The following is a 23,136-nucleotide window of genomic DNA, read 5'->3' on the forward strand; positions in this document are numbered from 1 at the left end:
AAGGTGCTACAAGAGCTGGTCCTCCCAAGGACTCAGGCTGACTTTCAAAACCCCCACCTCCCCACACAACATCCCAGTATTCAAAAGGTGAAGCACTGCTTATGGTCACTACAAAACACAGGGTGGGAGTTAAGGAATAACTGCTCTCTGAATTATACCAGCCTAACAAATACAAATAAATTCTTGAACATTGTGTACAACTAGAAGGTGCGTGAGCTGGTATTCAAGCAATCACATCACTTTTAAACTCTTTTCTCCCCTTTCTGAATCAAACAGGGAAATGGTTCCATTGGGTTAACAGTGTCATTCTAAAATGCCATAAATTAAATAAGTTAGTTCACATTTTTTCCCCCCAGCACTTAAGTTACAGTCACTCTCTAATGTGCTTTTGAAGTTTGCTTCAACAGCTCCAGGTCTCTTCGGCGGACAGTGCCAGCCCTGCGACAACCATATTCGTCCAGCTGCAAAGGTATAAATTGTTCGAGCAGCCCGAGGCCCTGTCCAGCAGGACTGGTAAATAGCTTAGTCCATGACGGTTTAAAGTTTCCACTGAATCCCAAAAATATGGTACTCCCTAAAAAAAAAAAAAATAAAAAAAAAGTTCAATTTGTACCTCTACTAGTTCCAGTCAAGTAATTTGGGAGGTGAGACAAAGGTGAGAGAAATAAAAGATGGCTATTAAACAGAAAAACAAACAAATGTAACTATACTTCCTATGTTAGACAATGAACTCTTACCACCCACGTCTTACCCCAAATAACAAACCACATCCCAACACACTTCCTCTAACACTGTCTCCTGATTTAGAAATTATCTTCATGATACCCACCCCAGCCAAACAAGCCTATGAAAACAGTCTGGTAGCCACACTCCACCATAAGAAGGCTGATGGTGCTGGTCTCCTAAGAGCTTCAGAGAAGAATACAAATACAAACCATTGTTATAAAGATGGGCTGGTTTGGCTAATCCCAGAGGTACTAATGAATCTGAAATATTGAACTGTGCGATCTCTCCTCGTGTGCTCAACAGGACAACTGACCTGTAAAAGTTAGAAAATCAGAGCAAATATCAATAATTAAGCATGTATTTATTGAGTACCTTTCTGAACCAAATATAATAAAGTGCAGAACTCAAAAATCAAGGAAAAAACATCCCACATGCTTTTTCATTCCTGCTGTTGCAAGTGCCCACTTTCCTGCCCCACCTAGAACTTGAGTGGCTATTACAAGGGGTCTCTAAATGTAGAGGAAATCAAAAGCATTTAGATCAGTTCACTTTGGTCAGCTGACTGAGTGAATGGCTTAGGACACAGCTCTTTCATGAAACAAACTATTTTAACAGGAGAGCTTGGTTTTGTTACCTTCAGATGCTCTATTTATCTTATGTTCTGCTATCTATTTATTAAATAAATGGATAAATACCAATTCTAAAAAAACAAAATCTGTTCCCCATGATTTGGTTTAAACTGTCATTTTTATTATAACAACACATATATTCAGATCTGTTTGTGGATTCTCTACTGATCTCCCTCTCCTCTGCCAATACTATGGCAGCTTAGTTACTACGGCTTCATGGTTTATTTTAATATCAGATAAAATAAGCTCCTTGTATTATTGGAATTTGTTTAGAAATTTTTTATTATTCTCCCACATTTATTCTTCCAGATGAACTTCATTAGTAACTGTCAAATACAAGAGAAAAGTAACCTATCGGGACACTGACGGAAATGTGTTAAGTTTACACTTTAATTTAGATACAGTGACATGTTTATAGTATTAATTTTTCCATCTAGAGACAGGGAAAGTCTCTCCTTTTATTCAATTCTTACTGTATATCCTTTAGTAAAGTATTTATTTGTTTAATGTGGGTCTTGATATTTCTAGTTAGATTCTTAAGTGTTAGGTTGGCATGGGTTCTTTGTTGAAGTCTTTCCAAAGCAGTGGTGACAATTCAGAGTCAGATCAGAGGTCTGATTCATAGCAATCCTGCAGGTCTGACTTTCTTCAGTGGGTCAGAACTACTCCGCTAGTTCCATGAGATCACTTACAGTTTCCCCGTTACCCACTCCCATCCCAACATGTCCGGGTTCCCTGGAAGGCATTGCAAGTTGCCCCATAACTTCTTAACACTTTGTTGTCAGATGCAACATGCAGAATAGTATTCCTAACTGTACAGCACACTAATTTTTTGCAAACTAAACACACTCGAGTACCCAGCATCCAGATCAAGAAACAGAGTGCTACCTGTATCTCAAAATACTATGTCTCCTTTCTATGTGACTTTTTCATATATTGGTTTTAATTCTTAAATCTATAAGGTGCCTTGCAAGGCAACTGTGTTGCCCTCAACATTTGGGGTGATACTCATATCTAGACTGGTTTAAGTGGAGTGAGTGTGTGTATTCTCAATAGCAGGAAAAATCTTTAAGAGCATAAGAGATCAACTGACGATGATTCAAAAGCTAGACCAGCCGTTGCTCCCTGAGAATCCTTGTCCCTCCTTTAGCGGCTTTATGAAATGAAGGCCTGTGTGTAAACCTATGTCTGCAGCTAAAACAAGAGGGCAGAAAGGAGACTAAATTCATCTTCTTGGCTCCAGGCAGTATCTGCCCAACACAAAAAAAGAAAAGTTTCTCTCCTGTACACCTTTGTTCAGAGACCAACAAAGAAAAATGAATCAGGCCTTTTAAAAGAGAAACTGTACACTCATCCACTTAAAAATCAATTTACTTCACTCCCCCCCCACTACACACACACACACACACACACACACACACACACACACACACACGCCACAAATAGAAAAAGATAAAAAGAACAAAACAAAGAGAGAAAGAAAGGAAAGGGAAAAAAATGAAAAATAATTTTTAATTTAAAAAAGAAAAAAAATCAATTTACTCATTTCTAGTCACTTCCCAGTAACCCAGGTAATGACCTCCTATACCAGTCATAGCACAATGCTGTCCAAGGGTTCATCAGTGGGACAGATGGCTGCAAAGGCAAAAATGACTATAAAATTGTTTTAAAATGGTGATGAGCCTTCTGAGCAAGTTGGGGACAATGGAGGTCAACTTAATACTAAAAAGTGGAATAAAATTGTTCCCAAATTTATTTTAAGGTTTTCTCCTTCCAAGAGCCTTCCCATCATCTGCAAACCTTTCTAACATCCGAATGCTCACTTATCAATGATAGATAAGCAGCTTAGACCACACAGGCATCAACCTGAGACTGGGAAGGAATGACTATCTTTCAAGAGTCCTAAATGTCTAGAATAAAAGGGCAGGCAGACAAACCAGAGCTCAGAGTTAACTGGGTGTCATCTTTAAGCTACCTTATCCCTCTGACAGAGCAAGCTTCACTTACCTTGGAGGGATACCTGTTTTGAAGTACTCTTCCATGCGACTGGCGTCCTTGAGAGAGAAAAGTTTTTTTCCCATCAAGCAGAAAGGAACACTGCAGGCATCCACAATCAGGAGGAAGATGCCCGCCCCTTGGAAGGTGAAGTTGGTGCCGTTGATCTGAGAATACAAGAGTGTCTTCTGCTGTCATCATCATTTCAGTATCTCCAGGATGACTTGTCTTTCCAGCCCCTTTTCCTCTGTCTTCTAAACCCGTGAATCAGATTATAACTCCAAAATTCAGACTGCATATTCCATGTACTCTTCTTCTGCCAACCTTTGAAACTGGGCCTATGTTGTAGGCTCTTGCCTTGACTGATCTTTATTGATTGAATAAGAAGCTCCAACCAAGGCATTTTAGATAGATATCACTCCTTAACCCACATAAACCCCCAGGAGAGTTTAGGTTTGGAACATCAGAGGAGCCAGCCTGCTTCATCTCCTTTGTTCCATATATAGTTCTCCTTTAAAATCAAAATGAAAAAATAGTAATTTTACCAGGATTTAAGCCACAGGGTACTACTATATCTTGTTCACAATTACTGTGAGCTGAAATTTCCAGTCATCCTCTTTAAACTAATGACTCGAGACCTTTTCAAGAAAAAGGAATTCGAGATACATCCATATATCATTAATTCCTTAACCAAAAAGGAAGGAAAAAAATTTATGAAGCTGAAAAATGATTTACAAGTAATTTAAACCATAGGTACTATTTCTGTTTAAAATGTGTAAAACTACAAACTATGTTAAAGGTTAACAAAGGAGAGACGCTCTCATCATTACACCTGTCCTTGCTTGGAGAAGTTATATTGAAATTCTAATTGCTAATGATCTCACAGGAATTCAAAATGACTTCCTGTCTGTATTTAAGTTGCTCTAGTCCAGAGAGTAATTCTAAAAGTGCCTGATGTAAAGTGCCATTTTATATTTAGAAAGACTGAGAGTGATTCTCTTATTTTAAAAAATCTGGAGAGTTCCCGTCATGGCGTAGTGGTTAACGAATCCGACTAGGAACCATGAGGTTGCGGGTCCCTGCCCTTGCTCAGTGGGTTGACGATCCGGCGTTGCCGTGAGCTGTGGTGTAGGTTGCAGACACAGCTCGGATCCTGTGTTGCTCTGGCTCTGGCATAGGCCTGTGGCTGCAGCTCCGACTGGACCCCAAGCCTGGGACCTTCATATGCCGCAGGAGCGGCCCAAGAAACAGCAAAAAGACAAAAAATAAAAAATAATAAAAAATAAAAAATAAAAAATCTGCACACTTAGAACTGAGATACATTTGAAAAAATGTATGTATAATAAATAATCAACACACTCAAACTGTCCTCTTGAAAAATACCCCCCAAAACCTGTTGCTTAAAAGGAAACACAAAACATTTGATATAAACTAAAGCAAGGCCATGTCCAGAAAAGACTCTTCAGAAAAAGTAGAGGAGGTAAATGTGACAAAACACAATCCTCTGTGACCTCCTCTAGGGTTCCAAGCACCCAATGTGCAGCAGTGGAATCAAACAATGTCTTCTTTAAGGAGTTCCCTTCATGGCTCAGCCATTAACGAATCCAACTAGGATCCATGAGGTTGCGGGGATCCCTGGCCTTGCTCAGTGGGTTAAAGATCCAGCATTGCCAGGAGCTGTGGTATAGGTCGCAGACATGGCTTGGATCCTGCATTGCTGTGGCTGTGGTGTAGGCCAGCAGCTGCAGCTCCGATTCAACCCCTAGCCTGGGAACCTCCATATGCTGCAGGTGCGGCCCTAGAAAGAAAGAAAAAACAAAAATAAAACCAAGATCTTTAATTATCTAGTGAGCTGATAATGCAGAGAGACTCAGCAGCTACTTGCTTCCCTTTGCAATGGACACCCACCAGCATGCTAGCAGGCTGGGATTGAGTTCTTCATGCAGCTGACTGCCTTAAGATGTTGAGCTAACAATCTTCCTACCAAACTACATCACAAACATACTACAAGATGGAGAAGTGCTAACACAGGGCAGCAGATATAAATATATACTTGAGAAAATCTTTTAGTTACATTTAATAGGGATCTTCCCTCCTCCCTTGCTCCCTTCCTTTTTGTATTTTTTTTTTTTTTTTAGAGCCACAGCTGTGGCATATGGAAGTTCCCAGGCTAGGGTTGAATTGGAGCTGCAGGTGCTGGCCTATACCACAGCCACAGTAACATGGGATCTGAGCAGAGTCTGTGACCTACACCACAGCTTACAGCAATGCCAGATCCTTAATCCACTGAGCAAGGCCAGGGATCAAACCTGCACTTTCATGGATACTCATCAGGTTTGTTACCACTGAGCTACAACTGGAACTCCATCCCTCCTTTTCTAATTGTGGTTAAGAACACTAATATGAGATCCACTCTCTTAAACATTTTAAAAGTGAATAATTCATTATTATTGACTCTAGGGACAATGCTGTACAGCATATTTTGAGAGTTTACACATTTTACTCAACTGAAACTTTATGCCTGTTCATTAATAACTCCCCATTTCACCCTCTTCCCTTAAATAGGGATGTTTTTAATTCAGAATTGTTAAAAAGTTCTTAATGCAGAGTTAAGTTCTGGCGATGGATGGTGATGGTTGCATAATAATTAGAATGTATTTCATACCACTGAACTACACACTTAACAAAAGGTTAGGCTGATCAATTTTATGTTATGTGTATCTTAATGCAATAAAAGAGACAGGGAAAGAAAAACAAAAGCGTAAGATTACAAAATTAATTACAAAATTAATATTTAATTTTGTCCACTTAAATGTAGATATGAGTGAATGTGTTGTCCACCACTTTAAAAACCAAGCTCCTGGGAGTTCCCGTTGTGGCGCAGTGGTTAACGAATTCGACTAGGAACCATGAGGTTGCAGGTTCGGTCCCTGCCCTTGCTCAGTGGGTTAACGATCTGGCGTTGCTGTGAGCTGTGGTGTAGGCTGCAGATGCAGCTCGGATCCTGCGTTGCTGTGGCTCTGGCGTAGGCCGGCAGCTACAGCTCCGATTGGACCCCTAGCCTGGGAACCTCCATATGCCGTGGGAACAGCCCAATAAATAGCAAAAAAAGACAAAAAAACAAAAAAAAAAACCAAAAAAAAAAACAAAAACAAACAAACAAAAAAAAAAAAACAAGCTCCTAAGGAGACTCCATGAAACTGAGCACAGGCCCTGGCTGGATATCAATTGGAAACAAGAGGCCTCCTACTCAAAGTGCCCTTTATATAGAGGTACTTAGGTCAGCTCAATTTTGGACAGGTCACATGCCTAGAGCTGGTTACCACTGACTAGTTTGGCTCTTAGCCCAAATTCCAGTATTGACACTGAGTCTAAGGCTTATTTATACTTCCATTAACGTATTTAAAAAGACAACTAACACTTCACATCTTCATTTTCCTCATCTGAAAAAGTGGCAGCCAGAAAACTTTAATATTAAAAAGCCAAGGAGGGGAATTCCTGTCATGGCTCAGTGGTTAACGAATCTGACTAGGAACCATGAGGTTGCAGGTTCGATTCCTGCCCTTGCTCAGTGGGTTAAGGATCCAGCATTGCTGTGGTGTAGGTTGCAGACTTGGCTCGGATCCTGTGTTGCTGTAGCTCTGGCACAGGCCAGCGGCTACAGCTCCGATTCGACTCCTAGCCTGGGAACCTCCGCGGGAGCGGCCCAAGAAATGGCAAAAATACAAAAAATAAAAAATAAATAAATAGCCAAGGAGATTTTCAAAAACCAAGGTAAGCACAAATTTTCCACATACTGATGATGGCAATGTTTTCTGGCCATGCCCGTGGCATGTGGAAGTTCCCAGACCAGGGGTTGAACTGGTGCCACGGCAATGACTTGAGTCACTGCCGTGACACCAGTCCTTAACACACTGTACCATAAGGGAACTCCATAGGGCAATTTTTTTTTTTTTTTAAACCAAAAATGCCCTTCTCCTACAGAAATGAAATCTGGGTCACCTGAACAATTTTAACACTCACCTAAAAGTAATCAATAGTCAACTGAGAAAAGATTTTTAATAAATCTATTTAATGTATTTTAAAATGTGAATGTTTAGGAGGTATTTATATCTCCATTGTATTGCTTGCCACCAATAATAAAAATGTGATTATAAACAAATGAATATTGACAGAAAGAATTCACATTACCAGGATAAAATATAGACATGAGAAGCTATGAGAGCGTACACGCCAGATGGTACTTACAGAAATAACAGACAGGTCTCCATTCTGAGTCTGTGCTTGACTGGGTGACCAGAATTGCACAGGGAGGTAGCTTTTATGAGGATCACTGGTAAACACCACCTAGATGGGAAAGAAGTTCCATATCTATGTCAACAGCATCTTCTTCCAAAATACTCAATTATACCAAAGCCAGTAAGTGGTTTTCTTTCTTTTCTGAACTTTTGGTACATATTTCATGACATGAAATTCCATCTTTTGATTCAGGCTTCTCATATTAATGAGAAGTGTATACTGCTCATTTTCTGGAAGCAATCCCAGCTTTTTTTTGTTTTTTTGTTTTTAATTTTGTGTGTGTGTGTGTGTGTGTGTGTGTGTGTCTTTTTAGGGCCACACCCACGGCATATGGAGATTCCCGGGCTAGGGGTCCAATTGGAGCTGCAGCCGCCAGCCTATGCCAGAGCCACAGCAATGTGGGATCTGAGCCATGTCTATGACCTACACCACAGTTCACGGCAACGCCAGATCCTTATCCCACTGAGCAAGGCCAGGGATCAAACCTGCATTCTCATGGATGCTAGTCAGATTCATTATCCACTGAGCCACAACGGGAACTCTTTTCTTTTTAAAATCTATTCTTTTTCAGATTTTTTTCCATTATAGTTTATTACCCAATATGGAATATAATTTCCTGTGCTATACAGTAGGTCCTTATTGTTCATCTATTCTATATATAGTATGTATATTTTAATCCCCAAATCCTAATTTATCTCCCCCCATCCCCTGCTATCCTCTTTGGTAACTGTAAGTATGTTTTCTACGTCTATGAATCTATTTTTGTTTTGCAAGTTCCTTTGTATCTTTTTTTTAAGATTCCACATATAAGTGATATTGTATGATATTTGTCTTTCTCTATCTGACTTACTTCACTTGGTATGATAATCTCTAGGTCCACTCAATGACCTGCAAAATGTTCCACAAACAGAGCCATGTCTCAGACACAGGCCCCTATTTCTCTGTTCTATCAAATTCAATCTGCAGGGAACTTCCCTCACTTTCCCACAAATGTTTCACCTTCTCTTCCGCCATCTTGCTTTGCAGATGCTGTTTCCTCCCAAAAAAAACACTGTTCCCATTTTCCTTCTATTCTAAATCACTCCCAACTCCAAACCCTACCACCCATGTCCTCCCTAAAGGCTCTCTTATTCAAAACTACTCTTAACTCTTCATATAACTTAGTATTTAAAAGTTTATGTCCTTATAAATCCATGCCAACAAGAGCAAATAATCATGGCAAGAACAAATAATTGTGTTATTAAGCATCCAGATGCTCGAAATTTCTTTGAAGTCTTAGATCTGAAGCCAAAAATTAATGTGAGTTTTCCTACCTATTCCTAATATACATGTGTTTTTGACATTGAAAACAAAAATTCCCCTCAAATTTCCAATAAAAATGATGTCCTCAGATGCTTCAAATACTTTGCAACTGCCAACTCAATCATCAATACATTTTACATAAATAAATTCTGATCTTTTATGCCCAAAGAAAAAAAGAATGCTAAACATCAATGCATGGAACCATTTATCAAGATAGGCCCAGAATAGTTCTGAAGACAATTAAATTACTTCATAGTATTTCTTATAATAATTACAAATTACCTGAGGTCTTTCCAGTAACAAAGGACTTCCTTAACAAATTCAAGTTGAGAATTAGACTAGAAAATTTACTTTCCCACAAAGACTATTTGAAAATTTTCACTTTAATAGTCAAAATATTACATGGGATAGGCAAAGATTCATATAAACTTCTTCATGTATCTGGTTTATTATTTTTTTGGTTGGTTGGTTGGTTGGTTTAGCTGAACTGAAAAATAAACACAGCTCAAGGGTATGAGAGACCAAGACTGTGATAGTGAGTTGCCATCAAAAAACTACTTTTCAGGAGTTCCCATCGTGGCACAGTGGTTAATGAATCCTACTGAGAGATATGGGGTTGCAGGTTCGATCCCTGGCCTTGCTCAGTGGGTTAAGGATCCGGCGTTGCCATGAACTGTGGTGTGGGTTGCAGACGTGGCTCAGATCCCATGTTGCTGTGGCTGTGGTGTAGGCCAGCTACTACAGCTCTGACTGGACCCCTGGCTTGGGAACCTCCATATGCCTCAGGAAGCGGCCCTAGAAAAGGCAAAAAGACAAAACAAAACAAAACAAAAAAACCCACTTTTCATATATCATAATAGGAAACAAAATCTCTCTTCCTTTCCCATTTTTACTGCCACCAATGGACAGAAACAAGAAAAATTAGAAATAAAGAACTCGTACGATGGAAGAATTTTTGTTTTCTCAAATCACTTAGAATAAGAAATGAAAGATTTAGAGGTCTTCTCCTTATTAAATAGATAGAAATGTGGCAATAAGGACTTTTTTTTTTTTTTTTTTTTTTTTTTTTTGGCTGCATGCATAGCATGTGGAAGTTCCCAGGCCAGGGCAGAGACCTGAGCCACTGCAGCAACAATGCCAGATCCTTAACCCACTGCACCACAAGTGAACTCCAATAGGGACTTAAAAAAAAAAAAAAAAAATCCTCTAGGCCAGTGAAAGTCAAATGTGAACATGGGAGTTCCCTTGTGGCACAGTGGGTTAAGGACCTGGAAGTCACTGCAGCAGCTTGGGTGGCTGCTGCAATAATGGTTTGATCCCTGACCTGGGAACTTCCACATGCCACAAGTGCAGCCAAAAAAAAAAAATGTGAACATGTACCAAATCAACTGCAGGGCTTGTTAAAGCACAGACTGCTAAACTCCACCCCTGGAGTTTCCAACTCAGTAGAACTAGGGTGGGACCCAAGATTTAGAACTTTTTCACAAGTTCCCAGGTGATGCTGATGCTACTGGACTGGGGACTACAACTTGAGAACCATTTTCCTTGACTCATATTTGTTTGTATAAAGATTAAATATTAATTCAGGCAATATTAACTCTATACTTTTTCACCTAGAATTGGTCGACTTCTTTCAGAAACCCCATGCCTGATTTTAGCTCATTCTTTGGATATACTTTCATTGCCATGTTTTTTCAGGACCTCAAAGGAGACCATCTCATTAAAATATGTCATAAGGAAAACTTCACTTCTAACCAAAGTCAGTTTGTACTTTTAATTATAGGTAAACACAAGAGTACATGCTTCAAATCAAGAGCAGCTTTTCATCTTAAAGGAAACAATTCTCCTGAATGCATTTTCTGAAAAATTTCACACTGCCAAGAGAAAGTTCCATTTTGTTTGGGTTTTTATCCTTTTAGAGCTGCACCTGCAGCATATGGAAGTTCCCAGGCTAGGGTCGAATCAGAGCTGTAGCTGCCAGTCTATGCCATAGCCACAGCAACACAGGATCCAAGCCACATCTGCAACCTACACCACAGCTCATGGCAATGCCAGATCCTTAACCCAATGAGCGAGGCCAGGGATCAAACCTGTATCCTTGTGGATACTAGTCCAATTCATTACCACTGAGCCACAATGAGAACTCACAAAGTATTTTTTTTGCACCATCTACAAGGTTTTATGGGGGAAAATTAAACCAAGGATTTTACGTGCGTAGAGGAAAAAGAAGCAGTTTATCTGACATGAAAGAAGTCAAAAATATACCATACCTAACATACAGTGAAATGTTATACAGTTATTTTTTGTTGTTGTTATGTAGTTAATTTTTTTATTAATTTTTTTAAATTGTTTCTTCCCCAATACAATTTTTTTTCTACTGTACAGCATGGTGACCCAGATACACATACATGTACACATTCTATTTTCTCACATTATCGTGCTCCATCATAAGTGACTAGGCATAGTTCCCAGTGCTACACAGCAGGATCTCACTGCTAATCCATACAAAGTATTTTTTTGACGTCACTGACATGTAAACCTGACAGCAGTACTGTAATGAATAACAACCACTAAATTCATAATCATTCAGGGTAAACTGATATATCACAGAGGGAAGGTATTTTTATTATAAATTTGGACTGGTTTGCTTCTTCTTAGCATCACATTCTAAAATGGGCCAAAATTCAGGAGAAAACCAAGCAATATTTATCATTTGGCAGCACAGATGTTTTAGAAAAAGAAATATTCCTGTTGCACAGAAACTTTTTGACTTTTTCTCCTGCACCACACCCTACTTTTACTCCTTATTTACCTGACGAGTCCCGCAGCCTTGACAGGGTCCCTTGAGCATGGATGGCATTGGCTTGAGTACTGATGGCTTTCTGTAATACCGGGGATATGCTTTGGCCATGCAGTTACTAATGTCTTTTGAGTCTGTTGTTGCCTGGATCTTGACTCTTTCACATCCCTGAGATGAACAGTAACTGTGACCATCCCTGTGGCTTTTGGCTTTGAGATACAAAAACAGTAACCTGCACAGAACAGAAACCGATCCACTGAGTGTTAGACTGACTTCCAAAAACTTACAAAAATTCCTCAAATTAACTCATGCCCCCAAAGGATATTCTTCCAATAAAGTTAACTTTTTTAAAAAAGAAAAATAAATTACACAACTAATAAGGTTGTTTCTTTTTCCTTTCTATCCTCCTATGGTTCTAAGTCAAATGCAATACCACTTTAGAAAATATTTTGATAACTTGACTCAGTCATTATAGACAGTATCAAAGTTGATTTCTGGTTTGAATTAGTTCAATAGGTAACCTGGGAGGATGGAATTTGGCTTGATTCAAAAATTCCTTGGAAAACTTTATACTTGCGTTGAGTTTAAGATTCAGTAAATTGCTGTGGTTTATTCTCCTCCTTTCTTTTGGTTTATAAACTATTTTGGTTTAAGGCACAGAATTGGGATAATAAAAACAGCAACTGTGAAATTTGTTTGGTTAAGACCAAGATATAGTCTCAAATCAATTCCTATGATGTTTACTTAGAGCAGATGGGCCTGGGGTCCTTCTGTCTGTACTTTAGCCAAAATTAAATGAAATGAACAGTCCCACCCATTCTGAATTCTCCTCCTACTGCCAAGATGAATGGAAAAGTAAATTCCAGGCAGCAGTCCAATATGTGTCAGCAAACCTAGACCTTCTAAACCAAAGGAAGTCAAGATTCTAAAAAGGACTTGATCAAATGTGATTGATTACTGGAGTTCAAGAGTTCACATTTTGACATGAGATCAATGAACAATGTAAAATTGAATCATGAGGTGAAAACCAGCCATTATTTCAGTATCCAGTAATTTTAACATATACATAAGGAATGACAGGGACTTGATTAGAAATGGATCTTTTGATATATAATTAAAATCATCAATATAAACAGTTTAAAAGAATTTGAACCTCAAAGGCTGAAAGGTTCTAGAAATACCCAAATGAAGAAATATTTCCCATCTTTTTACACAATTAATCATTCATTTGTGATCACTGGACTGTCCTTACAAATTTGGATGTTCCATTTATTTCTGCGGAAAATCAACTGGTAATGTGGAAGTTCTATCGTCTATAGAATAAAAGCCCAACTAGGATGACAAGTTTAATCAGAAGTTGAAAAAAATCAAAGATAATTATGGCAAGAAAAGACTAAAGCTGATCACACTGGCTACTGGACTGGCCCTGGAGGGCAAATGAGTTGCATCTTCTCCAAAGGCTAACAAACCACTTGACTGACCCCCAGCCTCTTTCCCTGACAGTCAACCTTACCACTCTTCTCCTTAGTCTGAAATTTTGTCTTTTCCCCAAACATGCCATGCCATGTTCTTCATGCCCCCATGCACGTATGCACAATGTTCTTAGAACACCTTACCCATCTCCTCCTACTTTTCCTCAAGAGTTAAGCCCCAGTGTCACCCTCTTGAGTTGTCACTGCCACCCAAGGCTGAACTTCTGGATTACCTCAAAGGCACTCTATAGGACTTACAGGATTTAAACCTTTTACCCTCTAATTATTTGTTTTACACGCCTGCATCCTTTAATGGACTGTGAATTTGCAGAAGAAATACATCGTATTTACATTAGTATCTTGACAATGGCACAGAATACAAATGTCAGCTTAAGGAATGGATATTGAAGGAGCATGCTACTTTCTGGAAGAGTACAGGAGATCGAGCCTACCATAACCCAAAGGCTGAGAGATTGTAACGGGATAAAAGCAAACAAAGCCAACAGGACCCCAGGTGAACAGGATTATAATTTAAAAATGGAAAGACAAAGCCTAGAGGAAGTTGAAACCAAATATGCCACGGTTACACAGTGATTTTTTTTTAAAACTCAAGGTCAGCTTGAGAGATAGCCTTAAAGGGAGAGAAAAATGAAATTTCACTACATCATATGGAAATAATCCTCTTAAGAGTTGTTATGGAAAGAATTATTTTAATTTTCATTTGGGCCTATGGGTTCTTTATTGACAAGGATAATTTCTCTCTCTAAATTGCCTTAATAGGTATACAGCAAACATCTTCACTTGATTCCTACTGCCAACTATAATTACAAGCCATCCTAGTTCTCCTCTAAACCTCTAATAGTGATGAGCAGAGAATTACTCGCATCAGCTGCTTTCTAAACAGCCATCACATCACAGCCTATTCTTAGCTACACTGAAGAACTAGTAATTTCACCATTAAGGACAAATAGCAATAATTCTCATTCACTGGTTGCCCCAAATTACCCTGTGCTGGAGTCAAAATAGAATTTCCTTTCAGACTGCTTCCTCTGCAATTCTTCCAGCGAATGCACAGGCTCATAGTCTTCCATTTTGGATAATGAGCCATTATGCCGCTGTAAAAAGCCAAAGGTAACCTGAAAACTTGTGTTGGACGGATAGCAGAGGCCAACTCGAATCCAGTCATTCCTATAAAGGAGAGACAATAAAAACACAAATTCATGTTTGAGTATCTTTTGAGTATTGGAACATATATAAATTCTAGCCATGATCTCCTCCTTAAATTTCTGCTATTTATCAAGCCGCTAACAATAAAAGTCCCGAACCCTAACATCCTAACAAATCACCCTCCATATGTGACCCCAATTTCTCTCACTAATATATTTATAGTTTTATGGCTTACAAAAAATCCTTGGCTTCAATAGGACTTCAGGGAATACAAATAGGAGTTGGATAAAATATATATGGCAAGCAGACAAAAAAATTAGGATGGCTGGATATGGGTGTACTAAGTTGGAAAAAAAACACTAATAGCTTGATAGTAAAAGTATATACCAGTAAAATCTTTCCAAAGACTTTTTCCTTCATAAATACATTTCTATATTTTATAATTACATTGGTATAAATTCCTAGTGGTAAAATTGCTAGATTTAACAATTTGTGCATTTTTAAAGTATTTGATCCATTATTACCAGACTGCCATAGTGTTTTTTCCTACCTAATGTCCTGAGATACAAAATTAATATTTTTGAAAGCCATTAAAAATATTTTCCCCTCTTTTATCATTTGCTTTGGGGGGGTATTCTTTGATTGTGGTAAAATATGTATGTGGTAACTTCATTTTAGCCATTTTAAACCTTACAGTTTAGGGGCATTAAGTACATTCACAAAGTTGTATGTACAACGATTACCACTGCCCACTTAGAGAATTCTTTAGTCATACAAAAGATTTTTTTTTTTTGACCACCTCACAGCATATATGGAGTTCCCAGGCCAGGGGGCTGGACCCAAGCTGCAGTTATGACCCATGCTGCAGCTGCAGCAATGCCAGATCCTTAACCCACTGTGCTGGGCCAGGGATCGAACCTGTGTCCCAGTGATCCTTTAGGCCACAGCAGGAATTCCTCTAAAGAATTTTAAAATAATATGCGATAAGGCCTTAAAATTGTTCACACAGGGTTTCATCTAGTAATCCCTCTGAGGAATTAGAAATACACATCAAAAATATATAAGATGTTTTATTCAGTATTATTTCTAACAGCAAAGGGTGGGGAAGGACAGGAGGAAAACAATCTAAATGTTCATGGAGAATGGAGTTAGTTAAATAAATGTTGGTATATTTATATGCTCAGAGACTACTTGAGGGTGGAGACAGAACCCTACAAATTTTAATAATGCCTCACTTTGATTAGAAAGATTTAGGTTACTGCAATTTTCTTCATATTTTTCTAAATTTTCCTTATTTTGTTTAATGAGTAAGTACAGCTTTTATAACTTTTAAACTATTATTTTCAAAAGTGCCACTATGACAAAATCCATGAACTCTCTATAATTATATTAAATTTGGAAAAAAAAATATATATCCTCCTTGTGCCCCTACCCATGATGTAATGTTTATAAACTTTTAGATAATTAAACAAGGAAAGTATGACTGAATTTCAAGCCCACGTGGACTGTTGAAACTTCTCAGCTCAGCCTGTGTTCACTGTCAAAGGTTTTCACTTGCTCCGTACCTATTCAAAAGTTATGCCTGGTTTAGAACCCTGCATACCATTTGACTGTAAGATCTTGCCTCAGATTCATAACCTGTCAGAAAGAAATTTGGGGGCTGCTGATCACTCTGCCATATCTCCTCCATCCTCTCTGACAATCTTTTGTTCTTTCACCGACTTCTCTGCAGCTTACCAATGGGCCTGATAACATCAGACAGGCTTTTAGAAACCACATCCTTGACACATTGTAGACTGAGGCTTAGAGGTGAGGAGGCTGCTACAGGGATCCAGGCAGGAGATGATAATGATAATTTGCAGGACTGGCAAATACCTGAACTCATTCACAAGTAGTGAGGATGGAAAGAAGTGGAGAGATTTGAACAACATTAAGGAGAAAGAAACAACAGGGGTTGGTCACTGATAGGATGGAGAGATGAGGGAAAAGAGTCAAGGATGACTCCTGGGATTGGGAACTTGGTTGACTCAGTAGGTGCAGGTGTGATTTACTGGCAAGGACACAGACAAGGAGCAGCAAGTATTATAGGAAAACAGTTGTATTCCTATATGCATAACATAACACTTGTATGTCTTAATTCCTATGTGTTGTATGTCCATTTCTACTAATATCAATTGAGGTGTTTTCTGGGTTGTTTTTTTTTTTTTTATCTTTTTGTCTTTTCTAGGGCCTCACCCGTGGCAAATATGGAGGTTCCCAGGCCAGGGGTCTAATCTGAGCTGTAGCCACTGGCCTATGCCAGAGCCGCAGCAACTCGGGATCCGAGCCACATCTGAGACCTATACCACAGCTCACGGCAATGCTGGATCCTTAATCTATTGAGTGAGGCCAAGGATTGAGCCTGCAACCTGATGGTTCCTAGTCGATTCGTTAACCACTGAGCCACCACGGGAACTCCAATTGAGTATTTTAAGAGAGTTCTGACAAGTCAAGCTTTCCCACTGGGAAAACAAACCTTCCAGGTACATATCTGAGCAGTTTCACGGAGTCTCATGGGTTAAACATCGCACACTTCCAAATGTCCCTACTGTCGTTTCTGATCATCTTTTGTCTCCTCCCCTGACTGATGCTCCCATCACACTCAATCCATCAGTCCCTGAGCAGAACTAGCCCTTTCCCAACTCTACTGCTTTGGTAACAAAAGTGGTCACCTAGTATCACTTCTTCAGGGCATCCTGGCCCAACTCCCTTAGGCAGAATAACTGCTCTTATCCTTTGTCCGCTGAAAATAGTACTGGATTATCAATTTACCTAAATTTTGTTCTACCCGAATACTGTGAGCTCCTGAAGGGCAAGTATTTCTCTTAGTCATATTTTTATCAACTGGCACACAGTAAACACTTGAATAAATTAATGTAAAAAGTAAGCCCTTAATTGCAAGTAATATCATTAGGGCAAACAAGTGAGAAATAAAAAAAGGACAGAAAGATGCTTTCACATGCAGGCAGGGGCGGCAAATAGCTGGCATTCATGAAAAAATTCTTCCATCTCTTGCCCACTGCTGACATTATTAATCAATCATACCACTCTCTTCTGTCAAAAAATTTTTGGCCTCAAAAATCTTTTTACTTTCTGGGTAACCAAGTGCTCAGTTGCAACACTAAATAAAATTCCTTCCCATTCCAGCTATGGGGAATTAAAGTGTTCAGCAGACTGTATTAGAATCTACTGTTAAATGGCTTTCTGCACACAATACCTTGACTGCAGAGAAAAAGACATACTTTTAAAAGACAGGATTCAATTTATATGACCTCTTAATTCTATCAACATAACATATACAGCATCTCCACGGGAAGAACAAGTACATGAAATTGGCATTCTTTACTTGCTACAGAGGAGACAGGTTATTATTTTTTTCCACTGAGTTACTACTTGCGTAACTATTTGAAATAACAGTAATAGAAGCATACTTGTTGAAGTTTATGAGGTACAGAAAAGCAGTCCTCGGGGCTGGTCCATTCCAGTGGATGGTATAGCCCTTCTCCAGCATGATCACAGGCTGGTACTGTGGAAAGGTTGCCTTCTGATTAATTCCCCGGAGCACCATAGGGTAGGCTGGATACTCATCTCGTGTGATGGTCATAGTCAGATTCTGAGTGCTCCATGTCTGCACATAGACCTTCAAAAAGTAGTTAAGAATAAAAGAGAAGAGAATGAAAATTTTGATAGCTAAACAAAACATTTCTAGCACAAAGCCAAGTGCCTCTACTTTCGAAAGAGACATTCTATGCTCTGTGCCAGACTAAATGAGTAGTAGCCAACTTAATCCTACACTCCACTTGCAGTGAAGCCTGCTTGAACTGAAATGGTAAAAACAGACCATGCCTTCTGCGAGCCAAAATCTTCATCATCTCTTCCACAACAGGCCAGCTTATTCATCAGAATATAAAACCTCTGTGGTTTACACAGCTTGTCAAAGAAACTGCTCAATCTGAAGTACACACATATAAAAAAATTAGTAAATGAATGTGAAAACTGATACCCTCTAGTCATATTTGAAAGACTTTCCTCTGAAACAAGAGATGGAAATTCGAAACATCTTTGAGTTTTTTGGCTTTCAATTTTCGATGACCTACATCAGCCCAAGAAGACATTTTTTTCACCCATTTAAAAAAAAAAGTTATAAAGCATTCTGTAAAAACTGGAAAAAGCATATTAAGCTGAGGCAAATTTGAAAGTCCTGAATTTATTCCAGTGGCATTTGAGCCCCATGCTGTGCCAAAACAAAATCTTCCCCAAATGTATCCTCCAAAGAACAAATCTCAAAAGAATTTTCTAAAACAAATCAGTGTCCTGAAACAGAATTCTCCAGAAGTATTAGAACATTTGCAGAGTATTGCATTTAATCCACACTACTTCTTTACTATTTCAATATAATACTCCTCTCTATTACACCACTTAAAGATTAAAATAAAGATAGGAAGTATATATTTTGATACTACTGATCATCTTCATTTAAATACATATATTTAATATATTATATATTTATTTAAATGTTTATATTTGACTTATATTTCACTATATAAGAGGTTATATATATATTTAATATATTATATATTTATTATTTAAATGTTTATATTTGACTTATATTTCACTATATAAGAGGTTACATTGAGGTTATGTATATAATAGAACACATGGAGTTCCCGTCGTGGCGCAGTGGTTAATGAATCCGACTAGGAACCATGAGGTTGCGGGTTCAGTCCCTGCCCTTGCTCAGTGGGTTAACGATCCGGCGTTGCCGTGAGCTGTGGTGTAGGTTGCAGACGCGGCTCGGATCCCGTGTTGCTGTGGCTCTGGCGTAGGCTGGTGGCTACAGCTCCGATTTGACCCCTAGCCTGGGAACCTCCATATGCCGCAGGAGCGGCCCAAGAAATGGCAAAAAGACCAAAAAAAAAAAAAAAAAAAAAGAACACACATGCACATACACATTCACATCCTGCCTTCTTCCAAATCCAAGAAGGATTTGAAGATGTTACATTCTCCTTATGTTACACCTTTCTTCCTGAGCACCTTTATCCCTTGGGTCAGCAAAGAGTAGATATCCCATTAAAATATATTTACAAATGGTTAAATAATGATTATTCTATCTGGAGATTCAGCTGCTTTTATCTTTTGCTAAAAACATACAGTATTATACATTACCCAAGGAACAACAAATAGGTGTACATCTGGGCTCTTGGTCCAAATTCCAAATTCTCAGGAGAAAATTTCTGTCCTACCACTCCTAGAGCCTCCTAGGCAGTATTAGACAACTTATTTCTTTCTTTATCTTCAAATAAAAATAGAATTACCAATTTGCTTTGTAAGATAGAAGTATCAGGTTTATATTCGCAAATACATTAAAAATCCAAAAAATTTACAGACATTTATAGTAAAATATAAAGTTTTCATTAGTAAGCACATATTACTTTAAGACAGACAGACACATGCACCTTTGAATGCACATGGCCAGCAATTTAACTAAAACTATAGCTATTGAAAAATTAAAAGTTTTTATTTATTTATTTATTTTTTGGCCATGTCTGTGGCATGCGGAAGTTCCTGGGCCAGGGATCAAACCCTCATCGAAGCGGCAGCAACCCCAACAGCTGCAGTGACAATGGTGGATACTTAACCCCCTCTGCCACAAAGGAATTCTAAAAGCTTTTTATTTTTGTACTATTTCAGTTCTAGAATTTCCACATCGTCCTAGGTATTAATGGGTCAACTTAATTTTAGAGAGCAATTCTGGTTAGGAATAAAATGAATGGAAAAAGAAATCATTTTCAAACACATTCTTTTCTTCTTTATTTTGCTATAATTAATTCTCCATCATTTCCCCGTCCTTCCCAGAACTTAGGCAAATATGACTCCCACATCTCCCATGGGAATGAGAAACCCCACAACAAAGAAGTTAATACTGCATTAAAGTAAACCAGAAAAATCTCTCTCATCTTTATCCCTCTTAAGCCCTTTGTCTTGTCTATTGATAAGAATCTTTTTAAAGTTTTTTTTTTTAATTAAAGAATCATAGCATCCTTTAACAGTCATGATTCAAAACCTGAAAGGTAGTAAAGAAGCCTGCTCCAAGAAGCTCCCACTATAGAAGACTTAGATGGCAGAAACAATATACAACTCAGGGGCTCAAGAAGTTGGAAATCAGGAGCAACAAACACACCCTTGATGGGCAAAGTAGCCAGAGCTCAGCAGAAGGGCTACATCACAGAACTGGTCCTTCGCCAAGAAGAACCCACCCTACAAATCAGAGCACTTAGCAACATCAACAAGGGAGCCTTCTTTCCTGCCTTTGAGACTATCAGAGCCCAATTTGCCTTGGAAAATATCTTGCACTTCCTCTAATTCTCCTCACCATGCTCTAAATATTCTTTTCCTTTATTCTTTTAACTCCACTGACATCTATTAATGGTCTATTAAAGAGGACAATTTAATTGTTTAAAATATGGGAATAAAACTCTGCTCTCTTCAAAATTCTGGGTAACTGATACCTATAGTCTGTAATCTTCCGTTCATCCAAATATCACTATTAAAATCATCTTTGTGACTTAGAGCCCCACTCCTCAAATAATACTAGTTGCAGCAAGTGCTTCACTATGTGCCAGGCTATGGGTGAAATGCTTTACCAATACTCACAAACATTCTATCTTCACAAAAGCCACACACTGAGAAGATCTAACACAATCCTTGTTGCACACAAGCAGAAAGTAGTTAACTTACTCATCTCATATTTAAGGAAGTAACAAAGACAGGATTCAAACCCAGGCAGTATGGCTCCAGCATCTGCGCTCTTAACATACTACCACCCGGGAGTTCCCATCGTGATTCAGTGGTTAATGAACCGGACTAGCATCCATGAGGACGCGGGTTCAATCCCTGTCCTTGCTCAGTGGGTTAGGGATCTGGCACTGCCATGAACTGTGATGTAGGTTGCAGACGCAGCTCAGATCCCACATTGCTGTGGCTCTGGCACAGGCCAGCAGCTACAGCTCTGATTCGACCCCTAGGCTGGGAACCTCCATATGCCACGGGTATGGCCCTAAAAGACAAAAACAAAACAAAACATACTACCACTCAAATTGGTCCATTCTCTTATATTGGGCATCCAGTTAATAAATGCACACTAGCTTCATGTTTTTAAAGAAGTGTCTCCCAATCTACATTATCCCCTTCATGTTTTCATAACTATTATACCATAATCCAGAATTTCCTTGGAGTCCACTCATTTAGAATTCCTAGCTCTGTTTCTGAGAACATCTCACTTTCCATGTGACCTACTAGTGTTTTGCCTCACAAGTCAAATTCTGTAATTTGGAGACAAAATCGAGATAGTAACCCTAGAAGCAAAGAATATAAAACCCCTCTCAGGACGCATAGCTGTAGCACAGAAACAAATCTGGCCCAAGACCCAGGAAAATACGAATTCTCACCCCAGCTATATCCCAACCATATTTAACCAAGGGAAAATCATCTTACTTCTCTTGGACTCTCTTTTCCACTTTTGAAGTGGTTTGGAATGGGGAAATTTTAAATAAAATTCTACAAGTCTATGATTCCTAATGAATTTCTTTCTTTCTTTTTCTAAAAAAAAAGTCATGCTTTGGAAAGTATCAAGTGTCCCAAAGAGCTGAAGAGTACTTCTCACAGAAGCAATGCTGTCAGGAGCCGGGAAGGAATCAGGCATTGCAATGTGCTCTGTCTGGCCTACCTGGGCGTAGTTCCCACTGCACACCACTGCATTCCACTTGGTAACGTTAACACAGCTTGGATGGCGGATCAGGTAGTTGTCGATTCTTCCCACGTAAGCATCCTTGTATCCTGTCACAGAGCCATCAACATCATGGAATATGGAGTTCTTATCACCATCCAGCTCACAATCTTCAAACCAGGGGCCAGGCTTTCCAAAGAAGACATTGAGAGAGACCTGACAGCAGTGAAAATCAAGAACATCATACAATGAGGGATCCTGCCACGTTAGCCAGCATCCCCCGCAAGGAGCCAACTTCATATCCATTACAATTTCTTTAAGGTTAAAGCAGTCTGAGTGACAGTTGACAGTTGTTCAACTAAAGTTTTTGATTAACTATGACACTCATGGGGAAAAAAAAATTCCCAAAGCCTTATAGAGTTCAAGCAGCAAGTGTTCAACTTCATCTTTGGTGTTTTCCCTTTTATCAACTTAAAAACTATTACCTGTTTCCCAGACAAAACTAATCTATGGTAAGAGAAACCAGAACAGTTGTGAGAAGGAAAACTATGCAGTCATATCTATTTATTAAAATTTATAAACTTTTTTTCTTTTCGGCTGCCCCCATGGCACATGAAAGTTCCCAGGTCAGGGACTGAATCCAGACCAGACCTGCAACCTAAGCCACAGCTGCAGCAATGACAGATCCTTAAGCTAGGCTGAAGATCAAACCAGTGCCTCCACAGAGACAAGCCAGATAATCAACCCACTGTGCCACAGTGGGAACTTCAAAGCTTATAAACTTTATACTTAAGATCTCTGCATTTCCCTGTATGCAAACTATATCTCAATTAAACAAAAACTTGTTATAAATTCTATCTCCTGAGCTAATCATTTTATCTCACTCCAAATGCTTCAGTTAACTTGTTAATGACTCCTCCCACTAAAAAATCAGTCAGCTACAAATTGAAACATAGTCCAAGTGTTGTCTTGGTATGGTTA

General features: G+C 38.8%; 1 protein-coding gene across 1 annotated transcript in view; it reads right to left on the reverse strand.

Annotated features, from left to right (window-relative positions):
• Positions 1-260: 260 nt before the first annotated feature.
• Positions 261-23,136, reverse strand: part of CEMIP2 (cell migration inducing hyaluronidase 2) — a 79,360-nt gene continuing 56,484 nt past the window's right edge. The window contains 9 exon segments of the mRNA XM_021064787.2: positions 261-394; positions 396-574; positions 936-1,039; positions 3,363-3,517; positions 7,599-7,697; positions 11,764-11,983; positions 14,229-14,411; positions 17,861-18,069; positions 22,156-22,371. Coding sequence (XP_020920446.2) covers positions 371-394; positions 396-574; positions 936-1,039; positions 3,363-3,517; positions 7,599-7,697; positions 11,764-11,983; positions 14,229-14,411; positions 17,861-18,069; positions 22,156-22,371 — 1,389 coding nt within the window. The 3' untranslated portion in view covers positions 261-370.

Source organism: Sus scrofa, chromosome 1, assembly GCF_054392235.1.
Source record: "Sus scrofa isolate SSC_HxYL_T2T_F1_AM1 chromosome 1, Sscrofa_HxYL_maternal_Yorkshire_Landrace_v2.0, whole genome shotgun sequence".
NCBI classification, from domain to species: domain Eukaryota; kingdom Metazoa; phylum Chordata; class Mammalia; order Artiodactyla; family Suidae; genus Sus; species Sus scrofa.